This window comes from Hesperophylax consimilis, chromosome 4, assembly GCF_061612785.1.
Source record: "Hesperophylax consimilis isolate HC1 chromosome 4, BYU_Hcon_1.0, whole genome shotgun sequence".
Lineage (NCBI taxonomy): Eukaryota > Metazoa > Arthropoda > Insecta > Trichoptera > Limnephilidae > Hesperophylax > Hesperophylax consimilis.
This window is the reverse complement of record NC_142839.1, coordinates 2,435,795-2,461,687: the sequence shown is the minus strand read 5'-3', so window position 1 is coordinate 2,461,687 and position 25,893 is coordinate 2,435,795. Positions and strand designations below refer to the sequence as shown.

At 34.1% G+C, this 25,893-nt stretch overlaps 1 protein-coding gene across 1 annotated transcript; it reads left to right on the top strand.

Annotated features, from left to right (window-relative positions):
• Positions 1-1,175: 1,175 nt before the first annotated feature.
• On the top strand, positions 1,176-25,439 carry Upf2 (UPF2 regulator of nonsense mediated mRNA decay). Its single transcript, XM_089651217.1, has 11 exons — positions 1,176-1,283; positions 1,887-2,601; positions 3,528-3,740; positions 11,625-11,885; positions 12,835-12,968; positions 19,143-19,437; positions 19,626-19,841; positions 19,937-20,965; positions 21,422-21,571; positions 21,670-21,815; positions 23,555-25,439. The coding sequence occupies exons 2-11, from the start codon at positions 1,894-1,896 to the stop codon at positions 23,736-23,738; spliced, it is 3,336 nt and encodes a 1,111-aa protein (XP_089507343.1). The 5' UTR covers positions 1,176-1,283; positions 1,887-1,893; the 3' UTR covers positions 23,739-25,439.
• The last annotated feature ends 454 nt before the right edge of the window (positions 25,440-25,893 follow it).

The following is a 25,893-nucleotide window of genomic DNA, read 5'->3' as shown; positions in this document are numbered from 1 at the left end:
CACTATACTGGCTTATATTGTATTTTTATCACGAACAACTTTAACACGCAATATTTTCGACGGAAATGATAGTATTTCGGCAGAAAATGACAACCCGCGTGTATAAATAAACCACTGTCATTTTGTTTGAATGATTTGAAACTGTCAAAATTCCGTCATCTCTTTCTGTTACACGAGTCATTATGGTAGAGAGCGAGAGATCAAACCAATCCTTCTGTTCTCACCAATGAGATCTGAGCTTTTAGCCATATTATTCGTTTTCTATAAGAATTTTGAGGTGGGCGTGGCGGTTTCAAATGAGTTTCGAGGCCAAAGCTTAGTTAAATGCCCCTGCTTTGACTTTATTGGCTATCATAAAGAAGTCCCCTCACATCCAAATTTGAATCTAAAGCTCAAGTGACGTACTTTCCCCACGATACAAAAAATTATCTAACGCCGTTATAATTGGATTAGCGAAATAAAATTAAAACCGTTTATCTTATACCACTTTACAAACAGATCATTTCAAAAGATTAATCGGATTTCAAAATATTATAATCACAGACACAAATCGTATTTTAACAACATTTACTAACTAATATTATTATTGTAACTGAAACGTTTAAAACTTTAACTATAATTTATACAAATAGGTGAGAAATAATGGAGTTTGAATCCATAATGAAAGGAAAACTTTTATTTTGATACAAGATAAGGATGTGACAGATTCTACAGTACAAGTTTATTACATGCAAGATCCCTCACCCTAGATTTGAAATGACTTCAATGTCATTCATACAAAATTGCACTAACGCTCTGTCCAGGACTTTCTAGGTTCACGAGTTTCCCTATAAATAATAAAAACTAATTAAAATATACAGATTTGTGTAGCTTTATTGACTGCCCCTCGTATCGAAATAGGGCTGCTTCTCATAATTTATTTTATGGGCTGATAGTGACTTGATTAATGTAAGGCGAGAGGTAACAATATAATAAAACATATATTTATTACATTAAATACGTTTTTATATCGACCTTTAAAAAGTTTCCGCAAAAAAAATACTTTTGGAGTCATCCTAAAGTTGGGGGATAAAATAACGTATGGTTGATCCAAAATTTGCCGTGCGTGGCTTACTTTGGTTGAACCTACTTAACGAAATAAGATTTTTTATGAATTGTCTATGATTATAATTGACAGCTCGGGTTTTGCCAGATTCGGCTAAAATTTTGATCTAGAGACGTGTAGTCAAATGTCGAAAACAAATAATAAAGAACTGTACATTAGAAAAGTTATTAATATTTACGTAAGTAAATGACAATTTAAGCTCCCCAACCATCCAACTTTCTTACCTTTTTACTATCGAATGCGAATAAAAAGTAAAAATATTTTCAGTGAACTCGTACTATAGAATCTGTCACATCCTTATCTTGTATCAAAATAAAAGGTTTTTCCCTTAATTATGGATTCAAGCTCCATAATTTCCCACGTATTTGTATAATAAATAATAGTTAAAGTTTGTAACTCTTCAGTTACAGTAACATTATTAGTCAGTATTATGTTGTTAAAATAGATTTGTGTTTGTGATTACAATATTTTGATATATGATTATTTTTATGAAAACCCAATGGCATATTCAAATAAGTCTCTGGAATTAAATAAAAACACCTTGATAAATGGTTACCCCTTTCAACATAGACCACTGAAAAATGTTATATTGTGAAACGCTCAACATCAACTTTATGATGTAGCTTATTTTCTTTTCGAAATCATCCAATGACATCCATCAATTTGGAAAACTGTTATTATCCTTTAATTATTAACCATTGGTTAAGGCATGTCAATGACCCCATACTGACAGCGATAGTAAAATAAAGCATTCACTATTTAAATTTGAAATTATTTATAGGTAAACGATGGAATCATCTGAGAAGAATGATGAATCAGTAGGTGAGAATATTTCAGTTAACAACGAAGAGGCTCCATCAAATAAGGATGAGGAAAAGCAGATGGTTTTGGAGTTTATCTCTGATCTGGATGCCCGGCTGAAGTACAAATCTGAATTGCGGCAGCAGAACCTTCAATGCGTCCGGCCCCCCGATAGCTACTTCTCCAAACTGGATTCGGTTCTTAAAAAGAACACAACATTTGTCAAAAAGCTGAAAACATTCTCAGCTTCCCAACTAGACACCATAATGAAAGATTTTAGCACTTTGAATTTGACAAAATATATATCGGAAGTTGCTGCTGCTATAACAGAATCAAAATTAAAGATGTCAGACATGCCCGCCGCCATCAAGCTGTGTTCTACACTGCATCAGAACTATGCTGAGTTCTCGCAGAATTTTTTTGAAAATTGGCAGAAAATTCTTTCTTTGAAAGGTTCAGAAAAAATAGCCAACTCTTCAAAGTTGCGAGTGGATTTGCGCTTTTACGGCGAACTTATAGTGTGCGGAATATTCTCCAACAAAGTGGGACTGCCTTTGCTGGGAACTGTTCTCACAGTACTTATTAATATGGACAAGGAGGAACATAACAATATCAACATTTTGCTGACATTTTGCAAACATTGTGGAGAGGATTATGCGGGTTTGGTTCCCAAGAGAATTAAAGATTCAGCCAAGGTAATGCAAGTTTTCAATACAAATATCCTACAATAATAATACACCCAACTCCGTTAAATATTGGCAGTATTTATTCAACGCTGGCTGCTAGAATTGTTAGTGTAGCATGTTAACATTTCTTCCAGGGAATGGTGGAAAATAATTGATTTTATACAATAATTTGTGGTACTTTGCACTTTCTGATTTGTATTTTGGTCAATATTCTCTAATATTTTTTTTATGTATGAGCAAAATAGCAGTAAGGTCATATGTAATTTACCTAATATATATTTTTTTAATTTTCGATTTCTATAATTTGTTAACATAAAATAAATATATTTCGCAAAAAAATCATAAAACCAACCTGCAGAACTCGCGCCGCTAAGAGGCGCCAGTTCAGCATACTGTCAGAAGTTGGAGGTATCGTCTCTATTATAGGGTATTTGCTAATACTAATTTATACCAGAAAGTGTGCACGGGCAGCGCAATACAATACTAATATAAAAGAAATAGTAACAAAAACAATCATATACATACCTAAATAATATTTCAATTAATGAATATTTGATGGTTTTGTGTCTTCACTCTGGCAGTCATAGCATTTGTTGAATTGAAGTAAATAGCTTTCTTGGACTGGGATAGTCGAATTAGTATTTATTAATAAATTTTTGTTACATACATATTTTTATATAGAATACAAAAATAATAAAACAAGCCTTCTCTTCAAGCAGCAAGTGAAATAAGAAAAAAAAAACATTCTAAGGAGAGAACAAAATTAAAATTATAAAAAAATAAATCTAGTTAAAAAAGAAGAAATTAAAAGGTATGGGAACCATAGTTTTCCCATGCAGTGGCGGAGAAGTACCAAAAGAAATTACATACATATCTATCCCTTCACTTGTCATGCTACTGTTTTTATTTGTTTTCTGTTTAATATTCTCTTTCAGGAATTCAATATAGAAATTCCGAGGAGTTCGTTTTTGCAACCGGAAAAGCAGGCGGGAGTGCGGTCCATTCTGAAAGACTATTTTACATCTCTGACTCGCCACCTCGCAACACAACGCCAACAGCTGCAGGCTCTGCACATGGCTAATCAACGCACCTTGCACACCAGGGGAGAGCTTTCACAAGAAAGAAAGGACCAATTAGAAATTCAACAGGTAGGTCCCATAAATTAATTAGTTTATTTATTTATGTGTCATAGTATAACCTGATGTATGAGGCTGTCGTGTATTATGTGACTATACGCAGTACATAAGTGGTGGGATAGATTGCATTGAAAACGTGAGCTTATTGCCTAGTGGAAATTTCTTCCAACACCATGTTCAATTACTTCATTCCTAGTGTTATTACCAGAGATGTGCAAAATGGGTACCCAAAACCATTTGAAATGCAAAATGGAAATGGGTCAAAACTTTTCCATTTGAAAATGCAAAATGCAAAATGGTTTTTAGAAAAGCATTTCAAATGCAAAATACCTATTTTCAAAATGCATTGAAAATGCAAAATGGTTTCTCAGGTCAAACAATTAAAATAATTATACAATTTTTAAACAATTTTTCATTTAATAATGGACATCAATGTAGAAAAAACATATTACATGATGGTAAATCCAAAAACACCACGACTACAGATTATGAAACCACAAAAAATTTGCGCGGGACTAATGTTGCCAACGTAAAAACATAGAAACTGCTATCTAACATTTAATATTACAGCGTCATAGCTCCATGTTCAGTATTTGAATCAGTATTTTTTGTAATGGTATCACTCAATTGCCAGGGCTTCTGCCAAGGAGCAACTTGACAAATGTAAATTATCTAGCGAGGTTGAGGACCGACTGATATTTGGGGCTTATGAAAAAAAGATGAGTAGAGATAGTAGGAAGAATGTGGGTCAATCCGCACCAAATCATCCAGGCCATGTCACCCACCATCTCAGATTTTGATGAAACTTTAAATTTTTAATCCTTCCATATAGATAAGAAAATATACCAAATTTTACCTTCCTACCTCAACTCGTTTTTTTTTTATGGGCAGTTGAAGTTTGGGCAAAATAAGCGTTTTTACATATTCCGAGCACTCCGGAAGAGCTTGTACCTTCAATGAAAAAAAATTGTATCTTTGTCATTTATAGTGCAAATGCAATGAAAATTTTCAATATTATCAAGAAAACTATGCTGATTGCAGAAAAAAAAATAAACCCTTTACATTTATCTACTTGACTTTAAAAAATTACCAAAAGTAATTTTTTAAGTAATTTTTGGGACGGAAAAGGTACTTTACAAAAAAGCAATATCTCGGGAAGGTACAATGTTAATGAAGTAATTTTTTATTTTATTCATATCTCCAAATAGCATAGAATCACATAAAAAAATAAAATTCATGGCATTTTACTTGCTTCAATAAATAAAATCCATTTTAAACTTTTTTCAAACTTTTTGTAATTTTTTTTTTATTCTTATCTACAATAAACATAGTACAACCTAAAAAAATAAAACTCCTGGTATTTTGTGTGCTTCACAATGTAGAAACGTTTTTAAAATGAGAAATCTTAATCATACAGAATTGTTCCAAGTTTTTTAAAATCTAGATACTGTATTTGCAAATAAAAAAAGTCAAACTTATTCGGTCCTTTACAACATGCTGGTAAGCTTGCAATGTAAGCTTAAGGCACCAACAAAATAATGTACCTTGTTCCTTACCCTGAATGCATACACCATAGCAATATTTTATAACAAGATCAACTTTTTAACTCTTTTCAATACAAAGTTAACTCTTTAAAAAACAAATACAATAAAAATAAAACAGGCAATGTAGGATTAGGTTAAATGAAAGTACATTACAATAATATTGTTTACAAATAAATGTTCAAGTTCATTTTTTACTTTTATTCTTGATCTGACCCATAAGATGGTTGAACTTTTGATCAGCATGATGAACGTCTTTTTCAAGAAAGTAGTAAGCTCTTCCTGAACCTTTTGTTGTGGGAGGGTCAACGATATTAAAAATATTTTGTAGTGGAACAAAACAAATATCTTCTTTTTGATGTGGCCAGTAAAAGGATGGAGCTGGGCCAAAAGGATGCATAAACTTGATTGATACATCACACTCGTCTTCATCTTTGGAAACCACAAGTCCAAAAAACCAATGGTTGTCATATATGCAAGCTACATAAGAGTTTGTACAAATTTGTACCATACTTAGTTGCTCAGAGCGATTTCGTTCCCCACTGAAGTTAAAAATCAAAGCATAATCTGAACTTATCCTTTTTGTGCCAACTTCATTTTCAGACAGAGGAACAAAGCAGTGGAAACCTCGAGTGCCTGGTATTGTTTTAGCTTGTGAAAAACGCTGCTGTAATTGTTGCCTGCAAGTGAATAAGCTTTCTTTTCTCAGCAAGTAAAAATATATATTTTCTACTCTCGACTGACAAAACTTAAAAGTTTTGTCTACAGTTGTGATAGTGTTGCCAGGGCCAAGTTGCAAACTTTCTCTAGTTAGAAGACGTTTTACTGTTCCACCTATTCCATCACAGGGAGATTTCCCATGACTCGTAGCAAAAAACGACCAACATGCTTTCAAGTTGAAGTCTTTTTGATGGTGACACAGATTTAAAAAGTTTTTGCAGTTTTTATATTGCGCTGCGCAACCATCAGTAAATGTATAGTATAACTTTTTTTGTGACATTCAGTACCATTATGTTGTCCCACACTACATTTAACTAAACTTGTTTCGATTAGAGACATTTTAACAACGTACACCATAACATGAAACAACTACTGTATTTATATAGATGATCACTGCTTTGAAGCTGACTCAGAACTAAGCATGTCAGAGGAAACAAAGCATGTAGTATCCTGCAAACTTAGTGATGACGCAGATAGTAATTTTCATGTTCTGTCTTGTTCTTGTTGCAGATACATCATTTCCATGTAGTGACTTGTCTCTAGGACTGTTTCTTTGATATTAGTCCATTCATTCAACCTATATTACTAGCTATATACCTAAACTATAACTTGCCCAATTACAAACTAAAAATAGATATAAAAAAAATCACAAAAAGTTTGAAAAAAGTATTTATTTTTGTATCTAGATTTAAAAAAACCTCGAACAATTCTGTATGATAAAGATTTCTTATTTTAAAAACGTTTCTACACTGTGAAGCACACAAAATACCAGGAGTTTTATTTTTTTAGGTTGTACTATGTTTATTGTAGATAAGAATAAAAAAAAATTACAAAAAGTTTGAAAAAAGTTTAAAATGGATTTTATTTATTGAAGCAAGTAAAATGCCATGAATTTTATTTTTTTATGTGATTCTATGCTATTTGGAGATATGAATAAAATAAAAAATTACTTCATTAACATTGTACCTTCCCGAGATATTGCTTTTTTGTAAAGTACCTTTTCCGTCCCAAAAATTACTTAAAAAATTACTTTTGGTAATTTTTTAAAGTCAAGTAGATAAATGTAAAGGGTTTATTTTTTTTTCTGCAATCAGCATAGTTTTCTTGATAATATTGAAAATTTTCATTGCATTTGCACTATAAATGACAAAGATACAATTTTTTTTCATTGAAGGTACAAGCTCTTCCGGAGTGCTCGGAATATGTAAAAACGCTTATTTTGCCCAAACTTCAACTGCCCATAAAAAAAAAACGAGTTGAGGTAGGAAGGTAAAATTTGGTATATTTTCTTATCTATATGGAAGGATTAAAAATTTAAAGTTTCATCAAAATCTGAGATGGTGGGTGACAAATCCAAAATTTTCTGGATGATTTGGTGCGGATTGACCCTGTTGCAAAAAAGCATTTAAAATGGAAAATGCATTGATAAAAGCATTTAAAATGCAAAAAGGTTTTTAGAAAAGCATTTAAAATGCAAAATGGAAAATACCCATTTTGCATTTTGCATTTCCATTTGAAATGGATTTATTTGAAATAAAGCACATCTCTGGTTATTACCCATATTTAAAGCCTGTGCAGTGTGAAAAATCTGTTAAAAGGTGTGTTAAAATCTCAAATGCTAACTTATTGCAATTCTGGAAAGATAGGCTACTACGTAAAATCATCACATTCAGGTAAAAGTCACCGGCCCACATACAGTTTTGAGATCTGAATTTGAATGTTAGAGAAATAATCTTATTTGAATGCTTTTAATTTTTTTCTATTATTATGCAGGTAGATAAAACTTTGAAATTTCCGTAACTTATTTCTGAAAAAACATCCTTATTGATTTGACCCATTGCTCTGATATGCATAACATTTGGTTTTAATTTCTTTTTAATAAAATATTCTCTTTGTAAAGCGTAATGTATTCCTTAATAACACACTTCATAAGGGCGAAAACAAGGGTCCCATTCGAAAAAATGAATTTAGTTTTTAAACAGCTATATCTTTGAAAATAATACATATCGTCGCATTAATTCGTAGAATGCGTAACTCCCAAATGTAAAATTTTACAGGAGGCACAAAAAACCTCGTAGTGAAAAAAAATGAAAGACGGCTTATTCTTTTTATTTATGTTTCGAACATATAATATATTTGGAAATTTATTTTCAATCATTATACTTTTGTAAGTTAAGGCTTTCTATTTCAAATCGGAGTTAGGAAGTTTACGTAAAAACCGAGAATGGAGATACGCATTTTACAAAAGATAAACTTTTCTGCGAACAGTTTTATGAACAACCTAGCGGAAAATTTGGGAGATAGGAATTTTACATTTACAAAATAAAACACAAAAATGTATGTGTATGTCGAGGCAGTCTATTTAGATGCATTTTAATGATTTTAATGATGCGGAAGGTTATCGTTAAAGGAGTGGTAATCCTTTTCTAATGTCTGTTTTAAGTCTTGTAAATGCTGGTACTTTTCCTTCCTTAAGGGATTAAATCTGACTCTCAAGTGAAATCTTCAAACTCTGGAGATCATTACAGATTCGGCGACGGTTTTGTGCTGGGTGAGATCTACACTGACCGGGAGTAGTCGTGTCAGAGATGATCGTTAAGTGACGCTTGGAGTTGATGAAGGAGATTGTAGAAGAATTTGATCTGACATTGTCGATCACCCTTGTTGTCCTGTAGAAATAAAACTGATGTACTTACTAGGGTTTGCAAGACCCGGGCAAAGAGTAGCCATGACAGGAAACGTTGTGAAAGAGACTCCTCAGAGTGTGAAGATAGGTGTGAGAGACTTGAAAGTGGAACTGGTGAGCAAACATGTGCTTTAAGCGTAGAAACTCTTCATGCTCAGCATCACTTTGGAGTAAAGTGAACGCTTCATCTTGCCCGGCTGGTCGATCCCGAGGCGAGAAGAAAGGACGTCGATAGATGCGTGCGTTCCTGCGTACAATGCAGGACAATTGACCCTCCACCATCATCCCATGAAGCGGGTAATCTTAATGTTGTGACAACCTGGAGTCGCTTGGCAGTTGATGTTACTCATTTCGGTAGGAAATGTTTACTCACATTTATCGATTGCGGTCCAAGTAGATTTGCCGTGTGGCGGGAAATCGAGTCAGATAATGCAGCTTCGATTATCAGACATTTGGAAGAAGTGTTTCGGGAAAGAGGCCCGCCCAAAGTAGTTCTCATGGACAATGGTACTGCATTTTGTTCCTACAGTGTTACAGATAAGTGTAAGAGATGGAATGTTCGTCAAAGATTTTGCGCGGCATACCGACCAGCTGGAAACGGTATAGTTGAACGACATCATCAAACAATAAAGAGAACTGCAGCCAGAAGTGGAAGCGATCCCCTGCAGGCAGTGTTTCGGTACAATCTTTGGCTGCAAAAAGTCAGGATGATCGAGGTATTGCGCTGTCTAGTATAGTTCACACTTCACACTTCACACTCGTGGAGACACCCTTCTGCGCAAGTGAATATAGAAGAGGAAGTATTGACTGAGCTCTAAGTGGGCGATCTTCTTGCGGTTAAACCAGTAGATGGGAGATGCACATCGTGCATGGAAGGGTGGCAGGACTTACTTCAGTCAACAACATCGAAGTAGATGGCATACCAAGACATGTGCTTGACCCGCGGAAGATGCCTGACAGAGAACGGACTGTGTCTGAGGAGAGACGAGATGGAATTGCCGCACGTTCCACCGTAAATATTTTGGGTTTGTTTGAAGAGGACAGTGAAGAACCGGATCCGGATATGCATCAGGAGGAGATCCACTTGCAAAGAGATGGTGACCTTGAAGAAGAGATAATCACAGAACAAGGACCTATTAGGTATTTACGAAACCGCAGAGGCACATAAAACAAGAGAGCTACGGCAGAGCGTCACACGGTGCAGAAGACGTCAGTTTAGACTACAGATACAAAACACTATTCGTGACTTCACAATTAAAATTAAGGTTATAAAATGTTCAAAATTGATTAATCAACTTATCTCAGTTAATTTCACGGTAAAACTATTACACCGTAAATAAATTTCCTCAGTCAAAAACACAACAAGCGTGCACGGCTCACCGGCCAATACTGAATTAAGGAGTTACGAAGTATTCGCGAGTAAAAATGGCACCATAATTTTACGCAGTTTTCTAATTTGTGTTTATCTAAAAGGTAAATTTTTTTTTAAATTTTCGAGTTTTACTAGTCGATGCGGGTCTAATTTTAACACCAGATGGCATTAAAAACGTATTTTCGAAAAATTTTGAGTTACGCAGTCTACGAATTAATGCGACGATATATTTTAATGAAATGTTTTACATAGTACTCACCACACCCCAATTATAAAATTGTCGTCTGAAATTAAGCCTACTTTTGTAATACGACTCCATAATCTGAAGTTGAAGTCAGTGTTGGGCCATTTAGTGATGTTTTATTTTTTTTAAGTGTACATATATTTTATTACTTTACATTCCGCATTTCCGGTGCAATAAGTGTTACCTGTTCTACGGGTTTAAATATAGTTTACTTTAAAGAAAATATTCTTCCATACAAAAGGCAAGGATTTTAAGATATGGGAAGACTTGGTTCACTTTTTTAAATACATATACATATAGTTGGGACCCGCACAAAGATATTGGTATAAAAAAATTGATGTAAAATTATCGGACAGCAATGCCTTTTCCGCAGGAAAATCCGCATTCAAGCAGGACAGGCATGAAAGGTAGAACTACGCTTCCCGGACAAAGTGTGAAAATATATGTAAATTTATGAATCCCCCAATTAATGTACTCTATCTGCAATATCTGTTTCCCCATACAAGAGCAATTTTAAAATGTATTTATATTCATGCAAATTTTTTTTAGATGACACCGCTTTGTTACAAACCTCAAAAACATGGTCTTTTTTGCATTTCGCGTTTTGTTGCTAACTTCATGTTCCTTCAGATGACATTTCTAATATCATTGACCCGGTTTGTTTGAATTGCTTTGAAATCCAGCCAATTCGATTATGCATTCCATATTTGCTTTGGTAAATCGATATATCGATTAAAAATATTCCTCTGATAATGTAAATAGGTATTATTGCATTTTATTCTGCAACCGATCGACATTTGTCAAATCTTTGTTAAGAAAAGATTGTTAAGAAAGTCGTGATCTCCGTCTTACTACGATCGTAATACGTCCTAATCCTGGGGGTCGGGTTTAAAAATCCGTTAACTACTAATACTGTCATATTACAGGCGATATACGCAGTATGCATGCGTGTGATTATGAGTAATGTTTTTCTAGTAACCTGTTCTTATCCCCCGTATTATCTATTATGAGTAAGATGGTTTATATTTATCCGACCATTTTATATTATCACATCACATATTATCTATTAGGAGTAAGACAGATTATATTTGTTCCTTTTGGTTTCTGGCCTAAGTTTTTCAATAAAATATAAAATATTGAAGAAAAATGTTATTTATGCTCTGAAAGATCGGCACTCCGATGAAAATATGAAACAAGACTAAACTACAACAAAGTTTGCTCCTTGCTCCCGATAGTCACATATTTTTACATTGAATTGATTGAGACATAGTTATAACACATCAATACTAAGTTTTGTGTTTTGAAATGGAGTTCTATTATTATCTTTTTGCAGACCAATTTTGAAAGACTGCTAACAGGGGCGCAGAACTTTGCGGACATCCTGGCTGAAGATCTGGGGGAGGCGGGTGAGCCAATAGTGTGCCCCAGTGCCTCCTCCCTGAGCAGTGCCGGGGGAGACGTCATCTCGGGGGGACTGGAAGGGGAGCACAAACTGCCGGCTAATGATCCCTGGCAAGACGAAGACACCAGGAGTTTCTACACCAACTTGCCTGATCTCAAAGTGTTCCTACCAAATTATCAGCCGCAGAAAGAGGTATAGAACCCTTAATTAATATGTATACAATTGGTTGTCCATCACTTACTAATTTAAATTTTACCTGTAAACATTATAAACATCATTATTTTAAATTTTAAAGATAATCTTAGGTTTACAAGACAAGGTTTTTATGCAAAGTACAAAGGATAACAAATTATTATATAAGCAATATTTTTTTTTTTTTTTTGCTTTGTAACCTAGTTATATTATTTTTTCGCAAATGTACACTCCTCTTCCATCCACAAGCAAATGCTTTTAATGGAAGTGTAGTATAAATGAAAACAGCATGACTTGTAAACATTGTATATTTATTGTAAAAAACACAAATAATAAAAAAAAAAAAAAAAAAAATACAAAAAAAAAAAAACAAAAAAAATAATTATTAGCCTGAAACACCCATATAAATTGAAAAAATCTTCTGAGAAAAAAATAATTGCCGCCGACGGGATTCGAACCTGCAGCCTTCTGATGATTGCTGGTTAGGTGCACTAGCCACTATGCTACTTCGGCTTATTTTTAAACCATCAAATAATTCAATAAATACGAGGCGGCATTTATTTTTTATTGGAAGATTTTTCGATTTATCTGTGTGTTTCAGGCTAATAATTATTACTAATAATAGTTTGTTATTAACATCATTCGTATTAGCAGTTTATCAGTATAACTTCTTGACTAAAATTTGTCACCGATGTTTCATTTTCGAAAGATTGAACTTTTGATGTGTTAATTAAAATATAGAAACTATAAAAAATCCATTTACGTATCAAGGGTCTGTCTTAAGTGTTAAACGACTGTAACCAATTTGTACGTTCAACGGTAATGTTTTTTACAGACCGTGAACTCAAGAGAAAATATAATAATTTGACTTTAGTCGATTTATAAGTCCAAAGGGCTATGGCTTATTGGTAGACATCTAATGTCATTGTTTATTTTATTGCCCACGCAGGTCAGTACTGAAACTGTTACGGAAGAGATCCTTGACCAAGAACTTCAGGAGGAAGAGTTCAGTGATACGGAGGATCCCACCACCATACCGGAGCCAGAGCAAGAAGAGCCACAAACTTCCACCGTCTCTAATAAGTATGCAGGAAATTACACACCTTATTTAACAAAACAAATAGCCTTGAAAGACAAATAGAATTAATGAGTTATGATGGTAGAAGTAAAAAAGATAAGTAACTTTTTTGAAATTCCAATGTTTATTTCCCCATACAAAAATATTTTTCCATAGAAGAATATCTATTTTACCATACAGACAATTCAACTTCTTAACCTAAACACCACCTTAAAAACTTGGAACTTCGAAAAAAGTTATTTGTCTTTTTTACTTGTACTATCATGTAGAATCATCCCCCAAAGTTAGCGCACTATACCTCACTCCCTGTATGTTAATTCGATTTAAATCTGTTGTGTTCATTATTTAAATCAAGGGGACATTTCCATTATCTTATCCATTTTTTTTAACTTTACATTTTTTTTTTTATAAAGTAGCATATAATTTCCCCTGCACTAGGAATTCACCTGCGTTGTGGAGAATTATATAAAGTAGCATATCGTTCCTTAGCTAACAACACCGCATAAGTCATTTTTACCAACATTACAGGAGACGAAAAAAACTGTTTATTTTAAAAAATCGGTGGATTTTTTCTGTTATCTGATAGTATTAATACTCCAGCGTCTGGACGGTGTAGGCCCTCTGATTGGTCAAATTTAAATTGTCTGTTTCGGTTAAATTCCGCTAACTTGAAAATTAAGACACGATTTCATACTAAAATAGGATCGCCTCATAATAATACGAGATTTCTTCAAAAGCAACGTTTCTGCTCATATAATTTTTGGATAATATCGAAGAAAATATGTTTTAGAAAGTTCATAATCCATTGGATTAATTACATTACAATGAAAATTATCCACAGTTACGTGATTATGCTTGACGTTTATAAAAAAAATCACGCGTCCCTTCAATGGCCGATACGCACGGCTATAGATGGCCGACAGAGAGCGCACCTCTGGCGGTTTAAAAACGAACCAAATGAATGGCGCGAATATTTAAATATGCAGCTCACAATATTTGACTACTTACGATTAACAAGCGTTTACTAAGAAGATTTCTTCTGGAAGCTTATCACTTTGTAATGGCATTTTTCATTATTATTTATATATTTTTTTGTTTATTAATTATAACTGATTTTATATTGACATGTTTTCCAATTTCTAAAATTTCAAAATTATTTATTTGCGGTGCTTTATATCCTGAGTGAAGTATTTTAAGACCTGATTTTTTTTATCGAAAGTGTGATCATTATTCAAAAGATGATTTGCAAACTCAGATTCACTATTTCAAAGACCGTTTGAAGAGAATATGTTTAATTTTTTTATTTAGTATTTCAACTATCAATTTATTAGAATAACCGTTATTAAATGCTATTTGTCTTATGAATATATTGTTTTATGGTTATATGCTATTTGTTTTTTTCAGGTCTTAAAATACTTCACTATAAATAATTTTGAAATTTTAGAAATGAGGAAACATGTTAATATAAAAGCAGATATAATTAACAAGAATTTTTTTATAAACTCTCTTTTAAATATTTTCCCACTCAACTGGTCTTTCCCGTCTAACGATATTGTAATTCCTAATTATTATATACCCAGCCTACTGTTACCCCTCCCCCCTCCTTCCACTTCTTCTTTCCCAATTGCAATTTATATTTAATTTTTGACTTCGGTGTATACACAATAAAATGTAAACATTATATTTTTTCATTTATTGGACAATTTGCATAGCGCCGCTTTTGTGAGATATCACCTCAGGGGCGCTATATTGTAATAATCTACCTTTATATATAAATTTTTACCCTCCTGATGATGTTGTATATATAATCTAACTTTAAACTCTATTAGATACAGTAACAGTTGTAGGTAAAGAATTACCAACAGTTGGAGTAAAATTAACACCTTTTAATTAAACCGACTGCTAATCTCATCGCACAATTCCCCTCCTTTTATTCATAAACACTGGTACAATTAATAAATATGTTATAATCTATTATTTAAGTCAACTTTGTTATAACTATCTTTAATGGTGACAAACTAAACGATATTGATTCAACTTATAGACATTGACGGTTGTAACACATATTTAAGCACTGCAAGTCTCCTATGAGCTAATTATATTAGGTACCTAAGATAACAGTTAATATCAGTTGTAGACATGTAGTCAATAATAGTGTTTCATTTGAAATAATCCATCACAAATACGTAAAATTTCATTTATTCAAACAACTGTCATTCTTATTATGCGTAAATTTAGCATGTTATTATTAATTAACTCCTTCCTGTTCCGTGTTTTAACAATATATATACTCACCCTCTCTATGTGAATGTCCTAATATCTATCTATTAAATGTAACTGTTGTTAATATCACTTAAAATGGGCAAAGCCCAAGCAAGAGCCGCCCGCAGGGCCTAGCAGAAAAAAACCCGCGGAGCGGGTTTTTAACTGCTAGTTACTTAATAAATACCCTAGTTAGAGGTTAAGAAATAATTATTTATACTTACTTTGACAATTTACTTTATTTTAAATTTTATTTTATGACTTGAGCTGTGTTGACTGATATTTTATTAGATTTAGGCGGCGTTGTTTGCGGAAATGTTAGGGAATAAGGTATTAAAAGATGATTTACAAAGAAAAGTTTTTATCAAGAAATATTTCAAAACTAATTAACAATCGTTATAAATAGGTATTTATAACCTAAATCTTAAGAATAACATTGTTGAGATCAATTGCTTAGTTATTTGGTGACACAAGAACCTTTAGAGTTTAGAGCGTACGTAAGTGCAATTATTATTATTTTTTTTTATTTTAACAGGAAAATATTTAAAACATAGTCTTTAATAAACTCCAACAAACCAAGATATAATAGTAATAAAATTATAAAAATAAAAATATATACTCGAAATCTCCAGTCTAATAGTTAGTTGCAGTCTTTAGCGATTGCTGTGCGGAAGGTCATCATAAAAAGAGTGGCTACTAGATGGTAATATACTTTTTAGGTCTTGCAAATTTTTATACTTCCGATTTGTAATTGGTATTCTAGCTGCATACAATTTCTGCAGGTGATTTATTTGTTTAATGCTGTTAATTGGCGTGGGACGATGTGGTAACGGCTGAAGCTCGTCATCAAAACCAATTTTATACCAAATTGTGCCATTTGGTCTGTATTCTAGCATACGTACATCTGTGACGGCTGGGTCACCTGCTTTTTTACCAGGCCGTATAGATTTATAAATTAATTCTTTCGAAAAGTCGGTAAAAAAGGTATAGTCCAAATAACGAGTTTTGTAAGGCATAGGATCACTCCTAGCGGTTTTAGTAATAGCCATGTATTGTTGTGGAAGGTAAATTTCTTTACCTTTTAATTTACACTCTATTGCACTGTGTACGGAATCACATTCCATGTGGGTATGGCCTTTTACCAGGTACTTTTGAGTAATTACAATATTTTTTTCAATCGCTAAACGTAATAAAGCATTGCTTAAGGTAACATTGCGATTTCGAGCACAGCAGCCCTCGGAATATAAAATCACAGGCAATAATTTCTGGCTCAAAACTTTCTCTAGATAGTCTACTAAGCATGAAGCAAAAACAGAGGCTTCAAGTGTGCTATTTAACTCATCGAACCAATAACACATTACTTCTTTAGTTGCTAAATTGTATAATGTAAAATTATGGATGCATAATTTAGTTTAATAATAAATTGCATTAGCTTGAAGATACGGAGCCAATTTTACCGATTCAACATCCTGTGTGAATACATGACAAGCTCCGGACTGCAATATCTTTGTCAGTATCTTTCTCTTCATCTTTCTTTCTTTCTTTCTTTCGATCTTTCTTCAAAACATGTTGTGCGTATTCTTCATCTGTAATGTTTCCAGTTTTATGACTGCAACAATCGTCACATTGATCTTTCTTCGGGTAGAATAGGCTCAGATTGAGTTTAAAAAATAATTAAAAATTAATAAAATACTTCGTTTTAACCACTTTTATTGTTTATTACCAACATGTTTCATGAGCAACGCTCACTTCTTCAGGGTTTTTGATAAAACTAATTATAAATAATAGACATAAACAATGGTGTCAATAGATAAAAAATAGACATAGACAATGGTGTCATTAAAAAATAATAGACAAAAACAATGACAACAATGAAAAGATAAAACGGATAGGGGAAAGAGAGGCAATATGGAACAATTTACAAAGGGAATAAGTTTAATATTGGGTCATTTAAAAATAATTTTTGATTGTTAATAATATTCAATTTTGCGTTCACACTCTTTCTAATCTCTAAAATTTCTAGTTTATCTAACTGGATGCCATTGACATTACAATGTATTAATTCTATTCCAGTATTGAAGTTAAAAGTATGACTAGTTTCCAACAAATGGTTGGCAAACTCCGAGAATCTGTTATTATTTAAAGATTTCATATGTTCTTTAATTCTTATTTCAAAGTTTCTCGAAGTTTTTCCTATATAAAAGAAACCACAATCATTACACTTCAATTTATAAATTCCAGATTTTTTCATTTTTGAATCTCTGTCTTTATTATTTAATATGTAATTTTTAAGTTTATTATTTGCATAAAATACAGAATAAAACGCAAAATTGAATATTATTAACAATCAAAAATTATTTTTAAATGACCCAATATTAAACTTATTCCCTTTGTAAATTGTTCCATATTGCCTCTCTTTCCCCTATCCGTTTTATCTTTTCATTGTTGTCATTGTTTTTGTCTATTATTTTTTAATGACACCATTGTCTATGTCTATTTTTTATCTATTGACACCATTGTTTATGTCTATTATTTATAATTAGTTTTATCAAAAACCCTGAAGAAGTGAGCGTTGCTCATGAAACATGTTGGTAATAAACAATAAAAGTGGTTAAAACGAAGTATTTTATTAATTTTTAATTAAAATGGTGCCACAAAATAAGTTTGCTGAGTTAGAAGAAGTAAAAAATAATTTGTCAAACAATTTACGACCAAGGCATTCTCTACCCTCTAACTCACAATTCTCTTGATATGTGTAGTAGAGCTGTGTCATGTTCGAGAAAATTGGTTCTAAGTATTCTCGTGATGTTTTAGCACGACAGTAATCCGACGGCATCTTTGGAAGACCTGCTAAAAACTTTTCAACATATTTGTGGTCTTCAATTTTCTCTGGATTTCTGCGGTTACTGGTTGAAGTAGACAAATCTGGAGGCATGGCACAGTCTGTTTTTGTCAGCCAATATCTTATAAACGAATCTTTAATGCCAAGAGTGGTCAGGAACATTTTTTTACAGACTTGGTGACATACATTATCAATCGTGAAAACGTAAGTTCGACTATCAGTTATTTGGATGATTCTGGATTTTTTGTAATTTTCTTTGGTACTTTATTAACATGAGAAGTTATAAATGATCTTTGCTGCTCCCAGTTCATGTTCTTCCAGAAATTTTCAAACAAATATTGCCGCTTTTGTTTGTTATGTTGTCACATGATCTGAGTTTAGATTTCTTGCAAAACACCATCATAATAATAATGATTGGATTATTTATATAGCGCCGTTTTCGTGAGAAAATCACCTCAAGGGCGCTATCATCACCTGAACTCCATGAATTAATTTCTTCTCCATCCATAGTGTATTTCAATTATTGAGCTTCCTCAAAGAAATAAAATACATTTTGAAACACCGCCCAAGTTAAAAAAGCTGGTTAGTAAACACCGCTTAAGTAAATGGAGATATTCAATAATGATTTCTTTCTATATGAATATTATGCGATAATCAATAAACATTACTGTATTTTATAGCTTACCTCTTAAACTTCTATTAAAACATCTTGCATAGACCTTTCAGCGATAAAACTCACATAAAAATATAATAATCACGGAGCGCGAAGTACTTTTACGAGAAATGTATGACAGACTAACGACTTGTGCGGTGTTGAGAGGCTAACCGACTTTTGGCTGTCACTACTTTTTGAATTAAGGCTTCTGATTGACTGAAATCTATATCATGTGACCAATGGTTAGACGCGCAATGAGCAGCTCCATCTATCGGCATTAAAATGTGAAAACCGCCAATTTTCGACTTGAGCGGTGTTGTAAGCTAAGGGACGATATAATGTCCCTTGCACTAGGAATTCACCTGCATTGTGGAGAATTATAAGAAGAAGGTTATTAATTGATCAATTATTTTGTTTCAGATATGCTCTAGAAGCCTTTCTGAACCACATGCCTAACTGCGTCAATCGGGAACTCATCGACAATTCGGCAGTTGACTTCATTCTGAATCTCAACACCAAACACAACAGGAAGAAGTTAACCCGGGTGCTGTTCAGTGTGGCTCGAACCCGATTGGACTTGCTCCCTTTCTATGCGAGATTTGCAGCCATCCTGTACCCCGTCCTACCTGACATAGGAAATGATTTGAGTCAAATGTTAAAACAAGATTTTAAGTATCATGTTAGGAAAAAGGATCAAATTAATATTGAGTCAAAGGTAGTTTATTAAGTTTTTAACAATCTCTAGAAATCTCTTTCTGTATTAATTTATTTACATAATACCTAATTCATTGATTTATAATGCATATTCTCAATTTAGTTAGAATTATTAGAACTATATCATTCTTTCACTTTAATTACCTTAATTTATTTAATATGTATTTTAATTTTTTTTTTTTTTTTCAGATTAAGGTTGTGCGTTTTATTGGCGAATTGGTGAAGTTTGGACTCTACTCCAAAATTGAAGCCCTTTATTGTTTGAAAATTCTATTGCACGATTTTAAACATCACCACATTGAGATGGCCTGCAATCTACTGGAGACCTGCGGACGATTTTTATATTGTTCTCCCGACACCCACCAGAGAATGGCAATATACCTTCAACAGATGATGCGCATTAAGGTAAACCATATGGACATTTATACTCGCATAAATATCTTATCTTTTGGTGGCTTGCATGTAAATATTTTAATGTTGTTTTGCTATTTCAATTACAGGCTGTGTCAATTTCTGACTCGCGTCACATAACTCAGATAGAGAATGCGTATTATTACGTCAATCCACCAGAAAGTGCGGCAATTACTCGAGAAGATGAGCCCCCGCTACACCAGTTTGTTCAGAAAATTCTGCATCAGGATTTGCAAAAAAGCAATGAGGATAAAACACTGAGGCTGATGCGAAAATTGGATTGGGAAAGCGAAGAGTTTTGTGCCCTGGTCGTGCAGTGGCTGGCTGCGGGATGGAAGGTAAAGCACGCTGGGAGGAGGTGTCTAGCGAGGCTGGTGGCTGCCCTGGCTGCTTGGCAAGAGGTCATAGGCTCCAGAGTGGTGGATGCCGTACTGGAGGACTTGAGGATAACCCTGGAGCATCCGCACCCTCGACACAACCAGCGCCGTATCGCCATGGCCCGATACCTCGGTGAACTATACAACTACAAACTAGTGGACTCTCGTGATATCTTCAACGCTCTCTATTCCTTCATCACATTTGGAGTTTCTCTCGACCATGCGGTCGACTCTCCGCTAGACCCACCCGACAGTGCCTTTAGAATTAGGCTGGTCTGCGTTCTGTTGGAAACATGCGGAGCTTACTTCAACAGTGGTTCTAGCAAAAGAAAGCTTGACTACTTTCTTATTTTCTTTCAAAATTATTACTGGTTCAAACAATCGGATGCTTATTGGACGGAGGAGAATCCTTTCCCAATTTACGTCCGTAACATCTATCAGGAATGCCTGAACAGTTTGAGGCCCAAATTGGTTCACTACACAACCTGGCAGGAGTGTAAAGATGCTGTTGAAGATTTAAAGAAGAGTCTCTATCCCCACCTCAATGAGGAAGGGATTGATGAACAGAATTTGGATGACGCAGAAACTGATGGTCTTGAGACTATAATAGAAACTGATGACGAGGGTAACTCTGATCACCAAGTTGTGTCCAATAGCTCCGACGAAGAAGATTTAACTGAAAATGAAGGGATTACGGCAGCAGAACATCAAGATACTCCTCGTTTGCCCCCTCAGAAACAGGTAAATAATTATTTAGAATAGTGGTCACTAGGACGCACACGCATTCTACTTTATTTTAGGTTAAACCAGTTTATAACTTAGCCGTGCCTTCTTCGGGATAGATATAAATATTTCTGCTATTGGCTTTAACCCTTAGGAGCCAGAACCCTGCACTTGCAGTTTTGAAGAATTGTGCCCATGCATTTCACGAAGCACTGCAATTGCAGTGTCGACCTTAAACATTCATTTTGCCTTTGGATATTACTTCTACAGGGTTTGTTAAACACAACAATCAAAAAGTGACTTTATCAAGTATGGTATTGTCTTCACGTTGGCCTAAACAAAAATGTATTTTTATTTATTGAATATTCTTGCCGGCTCCTACGGGTCAATCTAAATTTACACTTGTACACAAAATTATACATAATACGTACATACTTAACATTTAATAATATTATAATGTAATATAAATTTCAGGTTGAAGATACTGAATTTGAATCTGCATTGGAAAAAATGCTTCTGGATAATATGTCTGAGAGACAAAGAGAGGGAAGGCCGACCCAGAGAGATATTTCTGTTCCTGTCCATTGTCGCCAGCAAACTAAAAAGATATACGAGCAATTACTCGTTAGTATTTCTTTATTTTACTCATTAGCAATCCATATTTGTATCTACTTGATGAACTTACTTGAATAATCATGCAAATAAATGCATTTATGTTACAGCAAGGAAATGACAGTGTGGAATTTGTTTTAATGGTTCGGAAGGGCACAAAGCAGCTATATAAATCTTTTGACGCACCTGCAGAACTAGCAACAAATTTAAAACAACAAGCTATGGCCGATAGATTAGAAATGGAAAGAGTTAAAAAGTAAGTGGACACCCATCTTAATTTAAACGATAGTTATTTTTTTTTATTTAGTAAAATAATTTCCCTCCGGACTTATGTCATCTTTGGGGATGCTGTGGAGGGTTTTTTTAAGGAAAAGAAAGAGAGGAAGATTTGGGAAGAATCTGGGGGTCAGTGTTTCCAGGAGTGACAGAGTCCTGCTGGAGAAGTAAAAAGAACTCCCTCAACCAGTCTCTCCAGATCCGGCCTGCCACACAGTAGGTGGGCAGATGCTTCGCCGGCAAGACCTAGACAATCCTCACTCCATGAACCCGGGCACCCCTGCCAAGTCACCAAACATAACGAACCACTCGGGGTGACCCATGGCAGAGGTGATGGTTATCCAACGAACAGTTACCGGAGCGGCGGTAATAACATAAAGAGAGGTTACCGCGTAGCTACTAATGGTAGAACCATAAAATTATGTTGTTGTTCCGTTATTATATGAAGGATAAAATATGGGATGTACAAGGTGCTTTTATGAGTGGAAGGGGGTGCACGGACCAAATCTTCACATTGCGTATGCTCACTGAGAAGTTTCTGGCAAAAAACCAGAAACTTTTCTGTGCCTTTGTAGATCTACAAAAAGCATACGACTGAGTCGACAGGAAAAAGTCATGGAAGGTGTTGTCCAAGTATGGAGTGAAAACGAATTTCACACAGGCTATTGCGTCTCTGTATGAGGGAAGTGTTGCATGTGAAGTGTTGGATGAACGGTGGTTTTACGGGTTGGTTTGATATGACAAAAGGTGTTAAACAAGGTTGCGTAATGTCACCATGGTTATTCAATCTATACATGGATAATTGTATGCAAGAATTAAAAGAGGTGGGTTTGGGCTCGAATTTAAGTAATCTGAAAGTATGTTGCCTGTTGTACGCTGATGATGCGGTGCTGATTGCTAATAGTATGGATGATCTGCAGTCCCTCGTGTCTAGGATGTTGATGGTGTTTGAAAGAGAGACTACTCTGTTGTGAAAGAGAAATACTTGGAGCAGGTGGATGAGTTTGTGTATTTAGGGAGTATGTTTACGAGAGATGGGAAGGCTGACAGAGATATTGAAAGTAGGGTATTTACCCTTGATTTGCGGGTATCTCCGTTAGTGGAGAACTGAACGCAGTTGGCACTAACAAAAAATTGTCCAAAGAAGCGAAGTTAGCAGTCTACAATGGAGTGCTGGTACCTACGGATACGGAAAGGATGAAAGTAGACTGAATGCTGTAGAAATGAGATTCCTGAGGCGTATGTGTGGTAAAACCATGTATGATCGTGTGAGAAATGTTGAGATCTGCAAAGAGAGCAAGGCTGATGTAAGCGTAATGAATAAGATCAAGAAAGGGAGACTAGATGGTTTGGGCATGTAGAGCGAATGAGCGAAGAGAGGAGTGTAAGGAAAATATACGATGCAAATGTGAATTGTGGCAGAAGTCGGGAACGCCCGAGGAAGACATGGCATGACCAAGTGAGAAGAGTATGTATGAGACGATGTATGAATGTGAGTGAGGCAAGAAGTGTGTGCCAAGACCGAGTTGTTTGGCGGTCCGTCCTCTCAGTCTACCCCTGTTAGTTAGTTCTTCCGGTTTTTTTTTTATTTATTATTATTTCAATTGATTCCTCCATCAAAGGCATTATCAACTGTATCATCATAAAAAAATCACAAATTAAAAATGAATTAAAGGCAGTTTTATTACATGCATAATAATGTTTTATCTTTCTGTCCAGGTTAACACTGAACATCACTGAAAGACAAGAAGAAGAGGAATACTGTGCCGAGGGGGGAGGAAGTGGGGGTGGGGGAGGGGGGACGGGGAACCCCAACCGCGGCCAGCACTTCCGGCACAAGTACCAGCATCCCAAGGGGGCACCTGACGTGGACCTTATCTTTGGCACTAAAAAGTTGAAATAATTAAATGTCGAGAGAACCATGTTGGTACCTAATTGCCTTTATCAGCATTGGCGAACAATCCAAGCCAATGTCTGGGGGTTGCATTCATTTAGAGCATTGTGTGCCTTGCACCTTTGAACATGAAGAGAAAGTTTATAATTAACGACGTTATAAAAATTGCTTTACAGACAAATTGTCCAAAACGGTATTCAAGAAGAAAAGTAACGAATCAACAGAACAGTTTTACAGGTGTCTTTTAGTAGAAAGCGTTGGGAATTTATTCCTCTGTTATTTTGGCACACTTATCATTTTTTGTGGTTAATGTTTTTCATAGTAAAACTTTATTTTGCTCATTGTTCAAAAATTTAATTGCAGAGCTGATGATGTTTTCAGTCCCATTTTTATTGTTCTAAATGGTACAAAATTTTTCACGCAGTTTGGTGAAGATGATACAAATATTATGTATTTTTACAACTTCCTGTTTGATTTAAAGAGATGTTTACTTGTATGATGCGTGTTATTTAAAAAAAAAAAAAAACCCGTGTGGTATATTTTTTATGTAAATTTTGTGATAAAAAAATGACCTTCCATTACAGAGAGCACCTATTGGAGTAAACTTTTTTTCGTCATATAAATAACAACTGAAAATTATTTTTTACATAGATTTTTGGGTGTGAAGTCAGCTAAGACAAACAGCGAAAATATTTTTACAATCAGAAAAAAATCTAGTTGAGAATAGCATTGTGTGTAATGCGATATGTTCTATGTCACCAAAATAAAAAATTTAGGTTAGATTTATGTAGCTAAAAAGGATAAATCTAGCTAGTGAAATCAATGACACTCAGAATACATCTTCTATGCACTAATAAATAATGGTTAACAGTATCTACTCACAAATAAAAATGTTTAATATATTTTAAAGATTCTCCAGTTAGTTAAGTACCACATGAATGCGTATCTTCTAATACTTTATTTGGCGTCTGCCTGTCACAATTCAAAATTGAAATACATGCCGTGGTGTAGAAAATACACCGATAGTTAAAGAAACCTGTTTTCGGACTTCTTGCACTAACTCTTTAACTGTCAGTGAATTGTTTACAGGACATCCTGTATTAATAAAGATGGTGGTGCCAATAGTCTTGCAACACTAGTTAATCACAAAAAGCTTTTAAAAGAGTTTGCATTTTCCTGTATAAAGTGTTTATAACCGTACAATTTGAAATCGGTAGATAAATTGATCGAAGATGATTTATGTTTGTGTAACTAATTTGATGTTACTTCAAAGTTATTACAAAAATCATTTTCCCAATTGATTCTAAGTCCACAAGGTCTTGTGGTAGTGTCTGTCCAATAACATTAACAATAATAATATGTAGAAAAGTGATAGTTATTATACACCCTGACAAAAATATTCTTTATTCACAACTGGGATATTGAGCGGGTATATCCAGAAACATATTTCAGCGTGGACGTAATATGTTAGCCAATGATAATAACAAGAAGTGCTACACATACAATTTGAAGGCTGAAAAGTTATTAAAAAAATGATGAGCTTAATATTCTGATTTAGTTTGTTTTTATTACTTGTCTGTGGTAGTATTATTGGACAAATTTGCACAAAATTAGCGACTGATATTTTAAATAATGTGTGTGCATACTGATGTACTAAACCTCTGCATTTCTAGTTAGTACTTGCTATCTTATTGATTTAACAACCTTTACTGAAAGTTTTCTTATATTTCTTTTTGTAACTTCTGTTAAAAATAAACATATTTTTATTTAAAAACATTGTTTTTTATTGATTGAAGAATAAATAATTTGTATGAAGCTGAAGAATAAAAATAAAAAAAATCATCGAAGAAGAAGATAATACTAACAAATCCAAACGAAACATGAAATAGAACAAGACACAGAAAATAAAAAGATAATTGTTACAACTAGGAATCGAACCCAGGATCTCTTGTCTTACCGGGATAGCGTCTCAACCACTTGACCATTGGGACCTAGTTATTAAAAGTCATATTTCCAATTCAGAATTTTCTCGTATTTTTGGCAGCTATCTTTTTGAACAATCACAACTTTCTAATGAATTGGTTTGTAACCTAGATAGTATCTTGGATAAACATATACCTTAAATTTATGAAACTACATCTTCTTAGTGATATCGAAACTAATA